Source organism: Myiozetetes cayanensis, unplaced genomic scaffold (assembly GCF_022539395.1).
Source record: "Myiozetetes cayanensis isolate MyiCay16 unplaced genomic scaffold, myiCay2020 scf27, whole genome shotgun sequence".
Lineage (NCBI taxonomy): Eukaryota > Metazoa > Chordata > Aves > Passeriformes > Tyrannidae > Myiozetetes > Myiozetetes cayanensis.
The window spans coordinates 4,502,200-4,515,160 of NW_026087488.1; the positions used below are offsets into that span (position 1 = coordinate 4,502,200).

Here is a 12,961-nt window from a genome sequence, read left to right on the forward strand (position 1 = left end):
TGCTGACTGAACAGTTTGTATAACCCACTCATTATTTATGCAATCCTAAATACAAAATTTTGAAGGGGATTTGTGGCATTTGCAGACCCCTTCTGGAAGAGAGGCTGTGAGGGCTTTTTTCCCCTTTCCTCTGATGATATATCCACACTTTCATCTACACTTTCATCTCCCAGGAAGACACAACTCAAACCCCATCTCCTGCGCTCGCCGCAAACCTGAGGGTCAAAATCCCTCTGATGCCAAACTAACGCTTTTCCTACTGTTTCCAGTGTTCCCCAGATACTATGAATAATTGGTTCCCACATGGTTTTCACAGAATTTGGGCTAAACCAGGCAGCCTAGCCCAGCTAAACTGAGCATCTGTTTGCCTACAGATGCTGCCACATCCTGCTCCAGCATCCAGAAACACTGAGAACAGCTGCTCCATCCCTTGGAGCTTCAGGATCCTCCTCTCGTTTGACTTGAAGTTTCTTCAGTATCTGGTTTCTTCATCCATCCCCCCAACAGGAAGAATCATTTCTGCAAGGAGTTTTTAGGAGACTTTCTCATCATCTCTGCAGCCAGTTGGACCTGTTGACTGGAGCAAAGATCTGTGGACAACGAGCCATCAGGGACTTGGTGTGAGCAGCTGCTGCTTCCGCTGAGGATTCACCTACAGTCACAGCTGAGCTGGAGTCTTCAAGTAAGATCCAGCCTTCTAAAACTTTTCCTTTAGGGCCAAATAATGTTTTCTTCCAAGAATTTTGACCCAAGGTGGGCAACACCCTGATGTTCTCCGCAACACCAGCAGCTCTGTCATCTCGTGATGAGGCTGTTCGGAAAGGAACAATGCCGTGGGTGCTGCAAAAAATCGGAGCTGGAAAAAATGTCCTGCTCAGTGTGGGGTCCTGGGGGGTTCCCGGAGTGGAGGAACCAAAGGAAAGGGTCATGTTGCTGCCAACTCCTCAGGCCTGAGCTGGAGGAGCACGTGTTGGACGTATTCCAGCAAGAGCTGCCTTTTGGATGCTCTTTGGTGCTCAGCAGAGCCAAATTGCAATGAAATTACTGGAGTATTTTATCTGTTTAAAGTTAATTTCAGAGCAATTGGGTACAGCCCGTTGACTCTGCTGGGGTGGCTGCAAGCCTGAGGAATGCACTGACAGTGAAGTGAAATAACATGAAAAAACTGCTGTAAGTCCTTGTAAACCTTCACTGCCCTCAAACCCCTCAGTCCTGGGGGGCAAAGGGCTGGAGAGGGAGGGGGCCTGGCTGGGTCTTTATTTAATTATGTGCAAAGCAAATTTGACTCACATTTTTCTCCCTATACAGTGTCAATGTCTGGTTTTGTTGTCTTGGTGAAGAGGCCTCAAGAATCAGCACAAAGCAGGGCTCTACAGCCTGATCAGATGAAGTGGTTTTGCCAAAAATCCTCCCTGTCTGCACCCCAAAGGTGTCAAAAGGATTTGATGGTTAGATAGATAAGGGCATCTCCACTGTGGTTGGGGTCTTAGACAAGCAAAAGTCCAGCCCCTGCCCTCCAGGTGGGGTCTCCCTTGATTTTTGGGCTATTTAATATGGTTTTCCTCTCTGTTTTGAGCCTCTTTTGAAGTACCTCCCGAATAAACCTTCAAACCAACAAGTTTTCCAGGAAGTTTATTTTAAACTCGATACGTGAGGCTAAATTTAGTGGCAAATCAATTTGTCTTCCTCTCCTCCTTGAGCATTAAGAGCATCTCCTCCTCCCGCTCTGCAGCCCAGGCTTTGCCGGGGATTGGCTCCCCCATTCCCTGGGAACACGAGAAGGTTAAGAGGTGCTCGAAGATCCGGCTGACATTTCCAGACGTGCCCAGGTACGCGGAGCTGGAGCGCGGTGCCCGCCGGTGCCTGTGCCACAACTGCCAGAGCGGCACCCAACGGCAAAGCCCACAGTTACGGCTGGAGATGGAAGGGAAAGGGAAAAATCAACCCCTCTCCCCAAAAAGCAGAGGGTTGGAAGTAGGTCCATGAGGTGGGGATGGGGCCATCCCGAAGCTCCTGGGGTTGGTTTTGTCCTCCTTGGTTTCCTGGCACTGGGCTTTCCCTGAGCTAATCCAGGAGCCGCTGCCCAGGCTTCCTCCAGCATTGCTTCCCACGGCAGCTGGAACTTTTAGCTCCTAAATAATACATGGATTTTGATTTCATTTTATTTATTTTAAGGTAAATGGTGTGACACAAGGGGCTGACAGCACCCTGCATGTGGCCTGGCAGGAGGGACAGGGCAGACCCTGTACTCTCTGTGTGTATATGTGGCTATGTGTGTGTGTGTATATATATATATGTATATATATATATATATATATATACACACAAATAAAAATATATAAATAAAATGTATGTGATAAAGACAAAAATATAAAAACAGAAATATGAAATAAAATAATAAAATTTATGAATACTTATAAAATATTAATAAAACGTATAATAAAACCAAAATATATGTAAATAGAGAAATAAAAAAGTTATATAATATAAAAGTTATATAATATAAAAGTTATATAATAAATACTAAAATATTCTATAATGCCATTATATTGATATAATTATATGTAATTTATTATATAATATTAGTGTAATGTATTAATATAGAATTATATAATAAATACATTTTAAAATATTTTAAAATGATTATATATGAAATGTGTATGTTAACTATGAAATAAAATATAAGCATAAAATACATAATAATAAAACATAAATTATTAATGTACATTATAAGAATATAAATCTCTATGAACAGTGTCTGACCGATGCTCCCCTCTCCTTCCCTTCCCCTCGGTCATCGCTCGGTCCCAGCGGTGAAACCTCCGGTAACGGAGCAGTTCCTGCACTCACCGCGCGGCGGCGCCACCGAGCCGAGCACGGGGCACAGGGATGGGCTGGGACTGGGCACCAATATAGGCTTATACTGTGCACTGGGATGGGCTGGAACTGGGCACTGGGATGGGCTGGGACTGGGCACAGGGATGGGCTGGAACTGGATACCAGTTTGGGTTGGCACTGGGCAGTAATATAGGGATGGCACTGGGCACCAGTACAGTGTGATACTTGGGCACCAGTTTGGGCTGGCAGTGGGCACCAGTATGGGCTGATACTGGGCACCAGAAAGGACTGGCACTGAGCACCAGTTTGGGCTGGCACTGGGCACCAGTATGGGTTAGCAGTGGACACTGATACAGGGATGGCACTGGGCAGCAGTACAGGCTGATACTGGGCACCAGAATGGGCTGGCAATGGACTGGCAATAGTCACCGATTTGGCCTGGCACTGGGCACCAATACAGGCTAGCATGGGTCACCAGTATGGGCTGGCATGGGCCACCAGTTTGAGCTGGCATGGGCCACCAATTTGAGCTGGCACTAGGCATCCATATGGGCTGGCACTGGGCACCAGTTTGGGCTGGCACTGGGCACCAGCACAGGCTAATTATAGGCACCAGTTTGGGCACCATTATGAGAGAACTGTCCATCATTACGGGCTGGCACTGGGCACCAATATAAGGCTGGCACTGGGCAGTGGTGTGGGCTCATACTGGGCACCACTATGGGCAAGAACTGGGCACCAGTACAGGCTGGTACTGGGTACCAGCATGGGCAGGAGTATCGCCCCGTTCCCCAGGACCACATTGTGCTGGGACCTGCCCAGGGGACATTCCCGAGGGGATAACGGTGTGTGGGGACACCCGCCAATGCTGTCCCCCCCATCCCAGCCAGGGCCGCGGGGTGCAGCTAATTAGGGGCTAATTGCATTAAGCCAGGGCTGCACTAATGCAATTGTGGGATTATCCTGCAGAGACAGCGACCCCCCATTGCTGCCGGGGTGATTTGGGTGGGGGGGTTCAGACACATGCACCTGGGGCGTGATCCAGCCCAGACTCCCTCTAGGTCTGCCCTAATGCCCCCACCCATTGCCCACCCTCCCTGCTCGGGATCCTCGCCTCCCCCAGGGGCTTTAATTGCCCCAGCGCTAACAAGGGGCTGGTGGGGCCAGGAGGGGGGTGGGCTCTGCAGGTAAACAGCACCCCGGGGCTGGCGACCCCCCCCATCCCGGCACATCCCCGCTGATGGTGATTACTGAATTAACCGGCTCCATCTGAGCCCGTCTGCTGCCAGGATGTGGGTCAGGGATTACCCCCCTCTGTGCCCCCCAGCCCAGTCCCTGCTCTCCCTGTCCCCTGCACCCACGGCTGCACCGGGAGCACTCCAGTGCTGGGATGGCAGTCCTGCCATCCCGATTCTGGCAGGCAGAGGAAGGAGGTTCAGGCGGCCATAATAAATACAAGAAAAGTTTATTGGGAAAAAAAAAAAAAAAGGAGGTGGGAAGGGGGCAATGGCCCCGGCACAGGGAAATAAATAACAACCTGGGGAGCACCAGCTTACAAAATATGGCTCTGGGTAGCAGGGTCCTCAGTGAGGCTGGCAGGGGCTGCTGGGTGCCCCAGGGAGGGGTGTGGGGGGCCCAGCCCCCTGGCACCCCTGGGCACCTGAGAAGGGGCTGCCCTAGAGGGCAGCTGGCGCTGCCAGAGGGTCCCAGCCCCAGTAGGGACATGAGAGCAACCCCATCCATCCCTGCCTATCCTGAGAGCCACCACTGCACCACAGCAGTGTCCCCAAGCCAGGGGCACCAACTGCGGGCAGGGGCTCAGCACCACTTGGGGCACCCCTGGGTGGGTGCCCCACTCCCATCCTGTCCCCCCTCGAGGGCTCAGGCCAGGATCTTCTGGGGGATCTCCACCGAGGCTTTGATGAAGATGGCGTTATCCCGCACGTAGTTCCGTTTCCTGATGTCCTCGTGGGAGATGAACTTGGGGTAGCCGAAGCCCAGGGTGCTCTCGTCCAGGGAGCTGCGCGAGGCTCCCGGCTTCTGGAAGTTTTTCCAGTTGGGGTCAGGGTGGAAGGTCTCGGTGATGTGCTGGGGCTTGGAGAGCGAGGGGTCGCTCTGGTCCAGCAGGGAGAAGGTGACGCGGTAGGAGAAGGGCCACTCCAGCAGGTTGTCGTACTCGCCCGGCAGCACACGGATGTAGACGGAGAGGTGGCTGCTCTCCCCGCTCCCGTTGCCGTTGAGGAAAGCCGAGACCTGGAGCTTGTAGCCGTACTTGTGGGTGTAGAAGGGGGGGCTGAAGAACTCGTAGTTGCTGCGGGTTTTGGCCTCCTGCAGCTTGCGGGCGTAGTCGGCGATTTTCCAGATGAGGGTCCCGTCGCTGCTCACCGACAGCTCCTCCACGTCCCGCCGCAGCTCCAGGATCTCCTGCCGCTGCCGGCTCACCAGGGCACACACCATGCCCAGGTGTGCCTTGGTGCTCTCCTCCAGGTGCCGGCCCATGGCCAGCTTGGGGCACTGCGGGGACAGCGGGATTGTCAGCAGGGACATGGCATGGGACAGGAGGGAAGGGTGCCGTGGGAATGTCATGGAGATGGGGGTGCTGGAGCATTCACAGCTGGAGGAATTCACAGGGACACAGGGGTGGCTCAGGGACACCTGGTTGGGATGGCGTGGGGACAGACACTTGGGTGGCAAAGCGACACAGGGATGAGGCAGGACAAGGATGGGGACACCATGGAGCTACATGGATGGGACAGAACAGAACCACCTCGGGATGGGATAGATAGGGCAGGAGTGGTGTGAGGATGTTGTGGAGCACAGGCACAACATGGTAGGGAACGACACCCCATGCTGAAGGATGCCAGGGCAGGCTGGTCACAGGGACACACTCACCCGGTGCTTGCAGCCAGCTTCCTTGAAGGGGCACAGCAGCATGGCAGTGTTGCAGCTCTCCTTGAGGTGGGTGGGCATGTCCTCCCGGGGGATGCTGGGCGTCCCACACTGGTTGGGGCAGGGCACGGGGTACCGGGGACACTGGTACTGGTGGTTCTGGGGAGGCAGAGTGGCCGTCAGCCAGGGCTGGGAGCCAGTGGGGTGAGGGTCCCCATTGGCCCCATCTCACCTGGATGGTGTCGAAGACGAACTCCTTGGCGCAGTAGGTGCAGGGCTGGGTGCGCTTGGGGCACTCGGCCAGGGCGTGCTGGGACAGCAGGCGCCGCATCATGCGAGCCCCACACTTGTTCTCGCAGTACACACTCTCCTGGGGACACGTGCCCTGGTGGCCCTGGGGACCGTGACAGCATCGTCACCCTCTGTCTGCCCTCACCAGCCAGCCCTGCCAGGGATGGGGCCATGCAGTGCCCCCATGGCCAGAGGTACAGGGACCAGGAGCACACCCGTCCACGTCCCCCACAAGGCTGTTACACTCATGATGTATCCCCCATCCAGGCTCTGTTCCCATGCCCACATTGCATCCTCCATGGTGTCTCTCACAAGGCTGTGTCCCCCATGGCCAGGCTGCGCTTCCCACAGTGTTCCTGCCAGGCCAACCCCACGGCTGTGTCTCCCATAGTGTTCCCCCCTGCATGGTACCCCCCCCCTGCCCACCTCGAAGGCCTCCCCAGTGAAGTCGCTGGCACAGAACTCGCACTTGACCCGGCGCTTGGGGCAGCCGTGCTGGACGTGCTCGGGCAGGTCACGGCGGCTCAGTTTGGCGCTGCACCGGTTGGGGCAGGGGATCACGTTGAAGCCACAGGTGTTGAGATGGGCCTGGGGGGCACAGGGATGGTGAGGGAGGGCCATGTGGCAGAACCTTGACCCCACCCCATCCTGTCGGACCCTACCTGGAGGTGCTTGATGAGCCCGCTCCAGCGGCAGCCCTCCTCGCTGTGGATGCAGCGGATGGCCAGGCTCAGCACCTGCGCCTCCAGCTCCGGGTCGGGGTAGATCTGGGGGGGTAACACAGGGACTTGAGGATCCTGCACCAGGCTGTGGGCACACAGACCCCCAGCACAGCCTGGCTGGGAGCCGTGGGCACGCTGCCCGGGGCCGGATCCCCCACTGGCACAGCAACAAGCGCCCTTTGTCGGGAGCGGGTTTCCGCTCCCCGGCCCCGCGACACAAAGGGCTCTTGCTTCCGCCTGGGTGCCCGTGCCAGCCCGGCGTGGCTGTGCCAGGCGCTGCGCGGAGCCTGGGGACGGTGCCTTGGCGGGGATGTCCCCTTGGAGGGAGGGACCCATCTGTGTGCCAGGCTCACCTTGGCGTAGTCCAGGGGCAGCTGGTCCTCCGGGCACTTGAAGACACCTTCGCTGCAAGACACAGAGGGGTCAGGATCACTCAGGGATGGGGAATGGCACCAGTGGCACAGCCACAATGTCCCATCAGGTCCCTGCCATCCCATCCCAGGACACTGGCGCTGTCCCTCCACCACTGAGCGCTCACCCCGTACCAAATCCAGCCACGACCCTGGGGGAGCCGCGGCTCTAATCCCGCTCCATCTGTCTGAGCTGGGAAATGCTACGGCCAGACAACCCTCCTGGCAGCCCCCCGCCCCCCCGGGCAGGGCACGGCGGCCCCGGTCCCCAGGGGCCTGGGCCAGCCGCCACGAGCAGCGTGGCACCATCTGGAGCCACGGCAGCCCCTCGCCTGCCCTGGCCCCTGGGATTAAGGAGGGTGCCAGCGACTGGCCAGGATGGGGCCGGCAGGGGACGGGGCTCCCGCAGCCCCAGGTGCTGGGGCCCAGGGGAGGTGGGGGAGGGCAACAGCTGTGCACCAGATGTGCAGCCCGGATGCGTGGCCCTGGGGCTCCTGCTCCACAGGAAACGGCCCCATCAGCCACCACGGTGAGTCAGGACAGGGACAGGCAGCCACCCCGGAGGGGTCCCCATCATGCTGGGCCCCCAGGATGGGGTGCTCCTCCCAAAGATTGTCCCTCAGGTGGGAAGGGCCCTGCTCAGTGTGGCAGTGTGAGGCTGAGATGGGGATGGAGCCAAACAGGCAGCCTGGCCTCTGACACCGCTCACCAGGAGCCACCATCACCTCTGGTCCCCACAACACTGTGTCTGGGGACAGGTGAGGGTGTCCACGTGCCATCCCTGAGGGAGACTGGGGTGGGAGACCACAGGTGCTGCCTACAGGGACACGCAGCAAGGACACACAGGGACCCTGTGGCTCTGGTGTCCCTGGACAAGGTTGCCTTGCCTGCACAGCTCCTGCCTAATGACCGAGTGCCCTTGGCAGGCGTCGGCGCGGCCTCGACCGGGGCTGCCAAGAGGATGTGAGACATCGGGATGGAGCCAGCAGTGCCGCCTGGCACGCGCTGGCCTGGGATGGCCCGGGCATGGCACTGTCATGTCCCCTGCGGCCACCATCCCTGTGCTGGGGGTGCAAGTGACCCCCAGGAACCCCAGCTCAACGCTGCAGGGTGTGATTCACGAGGGGGCACGGCTGCATCCAGCTGTGCCACGTGTCTGCTCTGTTTACTGCAGGTGGTTCCGTGGGAGTCATCAGGTATCCACCGAGATAAGGTGCCCTAGGACAGGGCCGGGCACCCAGCCTTTTCCGGGGAGCCTGTGGGTGGCATTGCCCCGTGGCTGGCATTGCCTTGGAGCTGGTATCACACCTTTCCAGGGTAGCCAGCCGTGTCTGCACCCTGTGCACGGTGTTGGGGTGCTGGGGCTGAGGAGGGAAGTCTAACGATGACCTGAAGCCAGCGCCTAATCCCCGACAAAGCCTCCCCATTCCTCACGCTTGGCTGGGCAGGGAATGTGCTGAGGCAGCACCCAGGAGGACCGTCCTTGCCTCTGACCTTCACGGCGTGTTGGGGCACAGCGAGGTGATGGGGTGGGGAACCCCGGCACCCCCCGGCACTCCCCTCCCGGCACCGCGGTGGGGTTGGACGGCTCAGCCCATGAGATGCCCAAACCTGATCCGGTGAAAACGTGGTGTGCTCGGTGGGGGAACCCCTGTGTCTGGCTGTCCCGGTAGAACGGAGGTGCCGGCGGAAGGGGTGCGGGGTAGGCGGGGGGGGGAGCAGATGCGTTCTGACACGTGCCGCGGGGAACGCCCGGTTTCGTAGAAACTGGCCACGCTGTCGGTGGCTCCCTGAGGCCGTCCCGGGCGAAGGTCGCCCCGGCGGGGAAAGGCGCAGCCGGAGGCGGCGGCGGAAACCGGGGCCCAGGGTGACGCTGGTTATCGCCCCGGGGGAGCACGAGCATCCCCTCGCCGAGCCCCTGGGGGATCCCCGGCACCGCACCGAGTGCGGCGGCCCCGAACCGGGGCAGCACCGGCCCCGCACGTGCCCCCAGGCTGCCGGCACCGGTACCGGGGTCCCAAACCGCGCGGGTGGGAAGAGGCTCCGGCTCCTCGTTCCCAGCGGGCGCGCACGGCAGGGTCGGGCTCCCTCGTGGGCGCGGGGGCACAGGGGTGGCCGGACCCCCCAACACACACACCCACCCTGTCGCTTCCTCCGGGGCAGGAAGGGGTTAAACTCGAATCTCGAAACTCGCCGCTCCGGGCTTCACCGGGCCCTCCTCTTCTTCCTCCTCCTCCTCACCGAAAGGGGCCACGGGCCACTGCACCCCGCGGGCGGCTGTCACAGCCTGGGCGCGCCCCGCACCCCCTCCCTGGCCCGGGGCACCACCACGCAACCCGCACCTTTCCCCGGCCCCGACCATCTTCGGGCGCCCCGCACCTTTTCCCGGTGCACCCCGCACCCCCGGGCACCCCGCACCTTTTTCCGGGGCACGCCTCAGCCGTTCCCCGGCCCGGGACACCCCTCCCCGTGGCATCCACATCCCCTCCTAGGCCCGGGACATCCGCACTCCTGTGCTCCCCGCACTCCGGCCCCGCATGGGGCCCCCCACACCTCTCTCTGGAGCACCCCGCACCCGCGGGCACCGCACCCCCAGGGCCGGCGGCGAATGGCGGGGTGGGGGGGCGGGGGAAGCACCCGTTTCCCCCGGGGTGCGGGATCCCGCATCCGGCGGTGCGCGGATGGGTGGTCGGGGTGCCCCACGCTGGGAAGGGGTCGTCCGTGACGTGGTGCGGGGTCTCACCTGAGGAACTCCTGCAGGCAGGTGTCGCAGAAGCGGTGGCCGCAGGTGGAGACGCGGACGGGCTCCCGCATGGGCTTCCCGCAGAGCGGGCACAGCACCCGCCGCCGCGGCCGCTCCAGCAGCTTGTAGTCGTAGCCCGGCATCCCGCCGCCCCGCGCCCGCCGCCGCCGCCCCGCGCCCGCTCGGCTCCGCGCTCCGCGCCCGGCTCCGCCCGGGGGACGGACGGGGCGGTGGGACCGGCCTGAGCCCGCCCCGCGCCCCGGGCCGGGGGACGGCACCGCCACCGCCTCCCGCCCGCGCCCCGCCTCCCCACCGCAACGGGGAGGGAGGGGGGGAGCGGCCCTGGCACCCCAGGAGCTCGGGAGCATCACACCGGGGACAGACAGACACCCGAGGACTAGGGGTCAGCCTCCAAGGGGACAGTCAACCCTGGGGGCTTGGGGAGCACCCCACCGGGCACAGCCCCTCCGCGGGGGTTTAGTACCCACCACCTTAGGAACACTTATCTCAACTGCCTGCGACCCACCGCACTGGGGACAGCCACCCCTGGGGGCTTGTGCACAACCTGCAGAGCTCCCCCATCACTGCAGCCTCCCCTGGCCCAGGGCTGGGCTCTGGGAGCGCACACCATGCTGTCCTCACTAACCCTGTGTCTCCTTCTTTACTCGGGGGTGCCCCAGGGGTTTCACACTCCTGCAGGCAGCCCGGGGCCACAGTCGTGCCCCTGAGCAAGGCTGGAGGTGAGATACAGCTCCCAGACACACTCCTGCCACAGAGAGTGACTTGTGTACCAGCCATCACCCACAGCAGGACATGGAGGGGCTGCCCTGAGCCCCCCATGCCAAAGGCACAGGGGGATACACAAGCTCCTGTGGCTTTGTCTTGCTAGGAGCTCATGCCCCAGGCTGCAGCCAACAGCAACCCTCCAGCCGCGGTTTGTAACCGAGCAAGAGCCTGGAGGAGGGAGAATAAAAGCAAATCTGTCTGGCTCCAGCCCCCTCGTCACTCTCTCAGAAACCAGAGCAGCATATGGGAGTATTTGCCCCTTTCCCCAGAGATGGAGCTGAGCAGATGACAGGCTGTGAGCATGTGTTAGTCCCACCAACGCTCACTCCAGCCAGCTTCCCATTAAGGGCAGCAGTTGCTCCAGACCCAAATGTTAGCAGTTTTCAATTAGCAAATGGCAGAGGAGAGGGATTCCTGGGGGACACGCTGAGCAAGTCAAGCTCTATCACTTGTCACTCAAGGAGCTCACGTTACCCTTCTCTCTGAGAGGCTCTGCTCAAAATAAAACCTTTGAGCAGCCCGAGGGGAAGCAGGCAGCCTGCCTGCTTGCTGCCAGAGCTGCCAAGGAGGGGATGGGGGGGCTGATTTCTGTGGTTACCCTGAGGGGTGGCAGGTTGTCCTGCCACAGCCTGAGCTCCAACGGGGTTTTAGCTCCCAAATATCAGGGAAGCTTGTGCTGGTGTACACTGAGCATGAACAGTCATGGCAGGGGATTTTCTGGGGGAGGTGAGTAGCTGGCAGCCTGCTGGGATGGTGGAGAGCTCTGAGCTAAACTTTAACCAGCTCCCAGCGAGCCTGGAAACCCAACATGTAAAAACAAGTGACAGTGGGCAACTGTACAGGGAGCAGCAGGGTGCAGCAAGTACCTCAAGCTGGGGTTGAGGTTCTCCCCAGCCAGGTTTGCTCAGGGCTGTGACTCCCCAAGGGCAGGATCTACCAGCAGCCACATGGTCCAGCTGGTTCTGCCACTATGTGCCAGCATGCCCTGGAGCCAGGCTGCCTCCAAGGAGAGATAGGCACTATCCCAGACACTGTCCCTGACATGCTGTGACCTGGCCCTGACTAAAAACTGTCCCTGGACACAGTTATGGGACAAGGTTCAGGCCAAAAGGACAAGGCCCTTGGCATCCTGGGGGGTGGTGGGACTCCTGGTGTTTCCTCCACCAAAGACAGGACCCATCAGTCCTGTAAGCTTAGACAGTCTGTGCCTCCAATGACAGGCATGAAACAGACGACTTTTATCATTATTTACTGCTTCTCTTTGATGTTTTTAAAATTATTCTTCCCTAACCTCACTGAAGAGCATCTCTGCTAATTAGCCAGGAGCTGACAAAGCCATCAGAAGGTGCTGGCTGTGCCGGCAGGGCGGCTGGGAGGTGTCAGACCCTGCAAACAAAGATCCCTGCTTTTCCCCTCTCCCTAAGGAAAGCCCTCCCCGCACTCAACATCACAGCTAGGCATTTGTCTCACACAAAGGCGACACTCGGGGCAATTCCCTTTGTGGAGGCGATATGTTCCCTGTCCCCTATGATGGGTCACTCCTTGAACCCATCTGGGCTTGGAGAGGCCTCCCGTCCTCTTCTCCAGCCTCTCCCTGTCCTGCACTCCTGCTCCCTCCCTCTGCCTTGTATTTAACTTAAACTGGAGGGACAGAAAACTGACGCTCCGGCTTCTAAAGAAGTTAAGGCGGAGCGTTTCGCCGCAGGGAAAGGAGTGGGGAGAGTCCTCTCCCTGCTTCTGGGGCCTCGTGCCCAGGGAGGGCGGGGGAGTAAGGAGAGAGGCGGCCGGACAGACGGACGGCAGCCGCACCTTCTGCCAATTCTCCCAAGCCTCGTGGGAATGAGGATACGACCTCGACAGAGGTGCTGGAATCAAAACAAATCAGCTCCAGGATCAGAGGGCGCTTTGGACTGCTTCCTGCTGACAGTAACAGCCCCAGGTCAGCAGGATCTTACTGGGAACGGGGACAGCCCTTCCCTGGGTGACAATGGCCAGAGGGGACCCACACAAGAGGGGACAGGCAGCCTCATCCCACACCACCTCCCCTTTTCGCTCCCCTCTGGCTCTGCCTTCCTTAGCAGGAAGAGCCAGAGGGACACGGCTGATCCACCACCAGCTCCGCAGAACACAGGAACAAAACAAGGATAAAGGGAGAAGCCCTGAGACCTGCAGATTTCACCGGGAGCTTCTGCAGGGAAACAAAGCGGCAGACGTGAGGAATGCAACTGGCCTATTTGCCCGGGCTGCTCTCTGCCTCCGGCAGTGCGGACATGCCTCAGCTT

The 12,961-nt window shown here is 59.6% G+C and overlaps 1 protein-coding gene across 1 annotated transcript; it reads right to left on the bottom strand.

The window, feature by feature from the left end:
• Positions 1–4,319: 4,319 nt before the first annotated feature.
• TRAF4 (TNF receptor associated factor 4) lies at positions 4,320–10,036 on the bottom strand. The gene is made up of 7 exons (XM_050322048.1): positions 9,894–10,036; positions 7,094–7,145; positions 6,681–6,785; positions 6,445–6,606; positions 5,960–6,121; positions 5,731–5,886; positions 4,320–5,352 (listed from the first exon to the last, which is right to left on the bottom strand). The coding sequence occupies exons 1-7, from the start codon at positions 10,034–10,036 to the stop codon at positions 4,720–4,722; spliced, it is 1,413 nt and encodes a 470-aa protein (XP_050178005.1). The 3' UTR covers positions 4,320–4,719.
• Positions 10,037–12,961: the final 2,925 nt, after the last annotated feature.

Coding starts and splice junctions, on each gene's coding strand:
- TRAF4 (XM_050322048.1), bottom strand. CDS start 10,036: ATGCCGGGCTACGACTACAAGCTGCTGGAGCGGCCGCGGCGGCGGGTG. Junction 7,146..9,893: donor TGCCTGCAGGAGTTCCTCAG/GTGAGACCCCGC, acceptor TGTGTCTTGCAG/CGAAGGTGTCTTCAAGTGCC. Junction 6,122..6,444: donor TCACTGGGGAGGCCTTCGAG/GTGGGCAGGGGG, acceptor CACGGTCCCCAG/GGCCACCAGGGCACGTGTCC.